Raw genomic sequence first — 6,901 nt, forward strand, 5'->3', positions numbered from 1 at the left:
GATCACATCTGATGATCACACTCAGGGATTAACATCGAGACAATAGTGTACTAGTATCTAATATAGAGTCCATATTCAAATGTGAATCCATGATTCCTGAGGTCAGCCCCTACAGCCCTGCATTAGTGGGTGCCATTTTACTGACCCCATTACCCCCAGCTTTTGGCTGTGTATTTCTCAAGGTGTAGTGGTGGTTCTTAAGGCTTCTTGATGGTCAGCTCCACCTCAGTGGCCAGTTTTCCAGGGGATTTCATCTCTCCTAGACAGAACCAGTTCAAAAGTTTCCACCATGTCTGTCACTGACCTCCTCTCTGTCTGGAAGGGAATTTAATTTCTTAAAAGGGCCTGGTATTCTAGTGGGTAAAACTAGTTTCCAGTTTATGACTTCAGCAGGTATTTGACTCAAGCTTCCTGGATTTAGTGAAATCATGCAATACTGCATACATTTGATTTGCCACCTGGACATCCATGTCCCAAGTCCTCACTTCTCCATTTCAGGTTATAATTGCAAGCTCAGAAGCATGTCTACCTCTGACTTCCTACTGGTATTTTTAGAGCCTTCAGAGTTTACATCAGGCCACTTTGAATTCCTGTGCCATAATTCTGATACTCAGATCGTCACCATTAGGGTGCTCTCTAAGCTTGAGGGGGGCACAGTTTTTAAACTCTGACAGTTGTCTCCATGGTAAGCCATATAATGTAAAACCACCTCAGAATGCTTACTCAATAAGTAATCAGTGGTCAAGGAACCAAATGGTAATTGTTAACTTTATTATCATCACTCAATAGCAACCATTAAAAAGACAAAAAGGGATTTCATTCATAAGGAGCAGCAACACTTCTTAGATCTTTTCCCTTCTCTCTTTTTCTCTCATTACATGGCTTAGAGGTCCCCTGTGCCTCCTCACACTTCTATCTTCTAGCATTGCAAGTTTCTCCAAAAAAAACATCTCCTGCAGCCTAGTTAGCCAAGCCTGTCCTGTCTTCTCCCCACTTCTCCATCAGCTCTTTGTCCTATCGATCAGTTTAGTGTCTGGCTTTCTTTAGTCTTGGCACTCACTCCCCTTGCCCAATTTCTGCTCTAGGAACCCTGGTGTGGGAGTGGATAGAGCAAAAAAAATTCTTCCTTCTTAGGAATGAGGGGATGGCAGGGAAGGGAGAACATCACAGACACCAATTATTTGGTATCTTTTATTTTATTACTTTCACACTTAATTTTGTAATGATTGTCAACAAAATTAAAACATTTATGCTTTTTTTTCCTTAAAGATTATCTGATAAAACTTGTCTGGACTGTTAAAAAGCTCAGATTAAATTCAAGCTTTACTATTCTCTGTCTACCCTTTGTCTGCTCTTTCTGTATTTACTTATTATAGTAATTTATTTTGATGCTTTTCAAAAGACTTTGTAAAATGCACTTTTTTAAAATAACAGCCTTATCAGGATATGAGTCACAAATGATAAAATTCACCCTTTTAACATGTACAACTCAGGGGTTTTTAGTATATTTATAGAATTGTGCAACCATCATTGCCATTTAATTTCAGACATTTTAATCACCTCACAAGGAAATCCTGTACCCATTAAGTAGTCACTCCCATTACCACCTCAACCCCATTGCCCAGCCCCTGGCAACCACTAATCTGCTTTTTGTCTCTATATATTTGTCTATTCTGGACATATCATATAAACAGAATCATACAACACGCGGTCTTTGTGTCTGGCTTAGTTCAGTAAGCATAATGTTTTCAAGGTCCATCCGTGTTGTAGCATGTATCAGCCCTTCATTCCTTTTTATTGCTGACTAGTAATCCATTGTGTGGATATATCATATTTTATTTACCCACTCATCCATTGATGGACATTTGGGTTGTTTTCACCTTTAGGCAATTGTGAGTAATGCTTCTGTGAACAGTCTTATACAGGCTTCTGTGTGCACCTGAGTTTTCAGTTCCTTTGGGTATGAACCTAGGACTGACATTGCTGGGTCATATGTTTAACATTTTGAAACTCCATCTTTAACATTTTGAAAACTGCCAAACTTATTTCCAACGTGCATGCACCATTTTACATTCCTACCAGTAGTGTGTGAGGATGCCAATTTCTCCACATCCTCACCGACACTTATCATGTGTCTTTTCGATATCAGTCATCCTAGTGGGTGTGAATGGCAGCTCATCCATATTTCTTTTTAACTGTTATCTTTTTAAAGTGTTGTGTCTAAATATGTGAAACTACCTCAAATCCCTTTTGTAAGCAGATCCAGTATAATTTTAAATAATAAGCTAATAAACAAAACGTGCCTCATACTTCAGAATACTCTGAATTTTGGCTTTAAGATCCAGGCATGCTTCTTAGAGGAGAGACCCCCCCTTCCTCCCTCTTGCTGTGGAATATTGTTGCCCCCTTTCATTTCTGTACTTATTGGTAAAGTAGCAAAGAAACGAAAGACTGAGCCATCTCTTCTGAAAAACTGGAGATCCAGATTTTCCTTAGAGCTGAAGACTTGCTGAGGGGGTTGTAGGTGGGACTCCTTTGTGGTACACCATGGGAAAAAGAGACACTTCTTCCTAAAGTTCGTGTGCCAGGGACCTGTTGGGAAGGGGAGAAAGTGCAAGTCCCTTTTGCTTATGGAGTGTGTGTACATGTCAGCGTATGCCTTCTTAATATCTAACCCTGGAATCATTCTCTCTACCATTTTATCTCATTGATTTGCCAAATAATGTTATGGCAACAAGTTGTTTATAAACTATAACAACCTTAATACCTGCTCATCCAGGACACAAGCTTAGTTGTATAACTGTTTGGAGGAGTCCTGTTGTTTATTCATAAAAGAGATATCAAGTGAATTCCACTGACTTCTGATTTGTCTTGTTTATATACAATCAATGTTCCTAAATAAACTCAAAATAAATTATTAGTGGTTTTTTTTTTTTTTTTTTTTTTTTTACTTCTTAGATTAAAACTCTGGAGCAGTCCAAAGCCATTGAAGATCTAAATAAATCCAGAGACAAACTGGAGAAGATGAAGGAGAAAGCTGAGAAAAAGCTAATCTCTGTCAAGTCAGAACTGGATACAACAGAACATGAGGCCAAGGAGGATAAAGAGAGGGCTAGGAGCATGATAGAAGTGGTAACAAGTGAAATAAAGACTCTAAAGAAGTCTCTGGAAGAAGCAGAAAAGAGAGAAAAGCTGGTGGGTATCAATGTGTTGGCGGAATCTTGTTTAGGAAGTGACAGGATAACGTAAAAGTTTGATCATTATTTACACATCTCTTCAAAAATGATTTGCATTTCACTACCATAGTGAAATGGCCATTGTGATTTACTCTGCTGGAAAAAAATAATTCCCATTTTCATGGCATGGATTATAGGAAAGAAAAAGACATTCTTGTCAAAGCAGTGGACACTCTGTGAAAAATCAGATTCTGGTTGTGGCGAGGTTTGCATTATCGCAGACGTTCTAACGTGAAACAGGGCTTCATCCTCAGGAGGGAAGTCTTATCTCAGGCAGAGATCTGTGGCAGGAAACAGTGGCACACAGGCTTGATGGCAGACCAAGCACAAATGTAAGACATAAAAAGTATTCATTTACTTGCTGGCTGCAAGTTGGAGTGCTTTATCTGGTGAGTACATCTGCAGGTCAAGAGCATAAAGAAGCATGTGCTGGGCAGTCTGACCCCATTATTTTTGGCTTCCATCTCGCTCTCTTTCTGAAGCTCAGAAGGACATGGGGTAGACTCTGAACCTCGGATCTTTTTTCTCCTTGGCTGTCTCTGCTTTGGCTCATGTGTCAGGCAGACTTTGGGAAAGCCAGACTGTAAGAGTGAGTGTTTTCAGAAAGGAAACCTCTCAGGAATTAAGAGCTTTGGCCATTTCCCAAACAGGCGTCTGCACAGGAAAGAGGTTGGGAGTGGATGACACAGGGTGAGGTGTTTGGATGGCAGAGTCCTTTCTGGACATCTTTGGGTCATATCACACATTTTTGAAAATGGCAGGTGCCTTTGGTGGGATATTACTCAAATAACCTTGAATTATCTACTTCTGCTTTAGCCTAGAATCACAGAAACCAGCTGATGAGAATTCAAGGGGATATGAGGCATATTTCTACCACTGCCCCTCCCTACCCCTCCTACATTTTTTCCTTTTGTGATGGACAGAGCAGTCTTGTGTTACAGGTTATGACGCAGCAATCTGGGTGATGTGATTTGGTGAGAATTCAGAAGTACTCCTGTTTTCATCAGCTTCTACTTTCTTGCCATTTGTTCTTCCTTTAGTTTAAGAAGTTCATTGCCCAGTTAAAACTCCGGCACATATGTACTTATCCATTGACATAACACCACCAGTGTTTGTATAGCACTTTCCGACATGCCGAGCACATACACATCACCATTTCATTTGATCCGAATCTTAGAACAGCTCTGAGAAGGAGGCATATGGTTATTTCCACCCTGGAGATGAGAAAATGGAGTCTTAGTGAGGTCAATCCCATTCATGGTTGCTTAACTGGGATTCTTGACTTGGCAGTCAATACCACATTGATTGGCTCATTGGAAAATTAGTTATGAAATTGCTGCAGAGTGGAGCCTGAAGAGACTTTAGAGATAATTTAGTAGCTTAGCCTTTTTATTTTGTAAGTGAGAGAACTAAGACAAAAGAGGGTGGGTAACTTGTCTGCCTCATGCAAACCTGTGTGTCCCAGTTTTTTTGGGTTGCAATTGGCCCAGGAGTGGTTGATATGTTTTGTTCCTCCACGTGTTTCTGTTTGACATTGCAGCTGGCGGACTTCCGGGAGGTAGTTTCCCAGATGCTGGGCTTGAACGTGACAAGTCTTGCTCTTCCTGACTACGAAATCATCAAATGTCTTGAAAAACTGATACATTCACATCAGCATCATTTTGTGCCCTGTGCCTGCCTCAAAGACACGACTCTGGGGAGAGACAGGCACCCACAGGACCAGTTAAAGCCTCTTCATTGAACATGGCCATGTCTTTTGAGGGGCTGGAGCTAAGAGATGGGACACAACTCACAATTTCAAAAATGCCCCATACCTTTGAAATTTAATCACTGTGTGAATGCTGTCTACTTCGATGATATAGTGAGAATCCAGCATTGGCAAAAAAGAATTTCAGAGGTGCCAGCCTTATGTAGATAGCACTGAAAACACCTGCTTTTTCATTTGCTAGCACTTTGTGCCCAGGGAACTCCAGACTGTATAGATTGTATATCTTGATTGGGACGTGGGGTTAGGGAACTAACATTTATGGGGTACCCCTTGCACATCAGAGGCTTTACTACCCAGTTTATTAATTCTCATAACGACCATGTGGAAGAAGCTTTAATATTTTAATTTTACATGCTACAAAGTTTGTACAGAGGCTCAGAGTGGGTATTACCCACTAAAGACTGCAGTTGGCTGGTGATAGAACCGGACTGGGCAACCCATCTGCTCTGGATAAAAGGCCATGCTTTTTCTGCTTCTCCGCATTCCTTCAGTTTCTCCAGAACCCCTGTGATTGTGGTAAAAATTGCTTACATAAAAGGAGGAAAACACTCAGACAATCAGGAATGTTAGTCCAAAAGTGACTGAGATTTATGATTTCTTTAGAAAGCAATATGCCTAATTTGTTCCAGTAGAACATACACAGGTCTGAGGTCATATAAGAACTTACCTGTTTTAAACATTGCTACCTGATTGCATCCAGTGTTAATTTTTCATGCATAAACAGGGCTGACCTACCTTCAGAAATGAAACCTTGAATGCTATAAATGTAGGAACCCTACAGAGTTTTGTTCACCAATGCATCAAATGCACTCACAGCAAAGGAACTTTTTTCCAGAGCCGGATTTGATTATGAATCTTTTGCCTTCCTTTTTAATTTCAATTTTGCAAATATTTTTCAGGAAACCCCATTCTTAACTTCGCTGAGGAGGATGTGTTACTATTGTGGGTAACCTATCTTATTTCTGCCACATGCACTGTATTTTTTTTATTGTCCCTGAAAGAAGCAATGGTGTCTAATTAAAGAAGAGGGAAACGAGATCAGTTGCACCCAAACATTAAGAGAAAAGGAAAAATCGCAAAGCAAGGAAATGAGTTTGACACATACAGGTGGTTAACAGACCACACAGAGGGAAGGCCACTGAGGTTGGCTCAGGGGTGGCGTCTCTGCCTGCCTCCTTCTCCATGTGCAAGGACAACGTGAGGTCACATTTTGCAAGTGAGTAAACACACCTGGTGGAGTGAGGCTGGGAGCTAGAGCTGGCCAGTGGCAGGAGAGGCAGCCTCTGGTTTTCTCAGCAGGAGGCCTGCTGTCCCCAGAGGCCCCTCCCATGCTCTGCTCCACGAAGCAGTGGCTGCTGCACCCAGCCCAGGCTAACTAACCTGGAGGGGAAGAAGGAAGTGATTCACCCTTTGGGTCTCTGCAGCCTCACTGAGCTAGGAGACACTTTGCGCTGCCCTAGAATAAATGCAGCAGGGGTCGGGTGGGTGGGGAGAGTGGAAGGGATGGGGTGGGAGGAGATTGTTTTTGCACATTCTCTCAGTTTCATTTTCCAGATAAGGTCCTTAATAAACTTGCTTGCTTTTCTCTGTAAATTTATTTTCTGCAATACTGAGATATTTCTAACAATAAAAATTTTAAAACAGAAAATGTGTTACACTACTACTTTTCCATTTTGACTTGTCATCATTAGCTGTGTATCTGGGTTCATGTAAGAGACTAAAAATGGTCCTTAGTGGTTAGGACTGTACTGTCTCTTTATTATAAGAAATTGCATTACACTTATCCTAATATATGCTTATGTAATATTTCTACTGAATGATACAAGTATATATACAATAATCTTTAATACATGCAAAAATATTAAAAATGCTTGAGTATAGTCCTAGAGGGTTTCTA

The 6,901-nt window shown here is 40.7% G+C and overlaps 1 protein-coding gene across 4 annotated transcripts in view; it reads left to right on the top strand.

Moving 5' to 3' along the window:
- CCDC170 (coiled-coil domain containing 170) overlaps positions 1–6,475 on the top strand; it is a 107,097-nt gene extending 100,622 nt beyond the window's left edge. For 3 of the 4 annotated variants that reach the window (XM_037819572.1, XM_037819581.1, XM_037819590.1), the window contains exons 10-11: positions 2,959–3,195; positions 4,777–6,475. In XM_037819572.1, the coding sequence (XP_037675500.1) occupies positions 2,959–3,195; positions 4,777–4,977 (438 nt within the window). In that variant the 3' untranslated portion in view covers positions 4,978–6,475. The remainder of the gene's footprint in view (positions 1–2,958; positions 3,196–4,776) is intronic. The other variant, XM_037819598.1, reaches the window with a different exon arrangement.
- The last annotated feature ends 426 nt before the right edge of the window (positions 6,476–6,901 follow it).

This window comes from Choloepus didactylus, chromosome 2 (genome assembly GCF_015220235.1).
Source record: "Choloepus didactylus isolate mChoDid1 chromosome 2, mChoDid1.pri, whole genome shotgun sequence".
Taxonomy (NCBI): domain Eukaryota; kingdom Metazoa; phylum Chordata; class Mammalia; order Pilosa; family Megalonychidae; genus Choloepus; species Choloepus didactylus.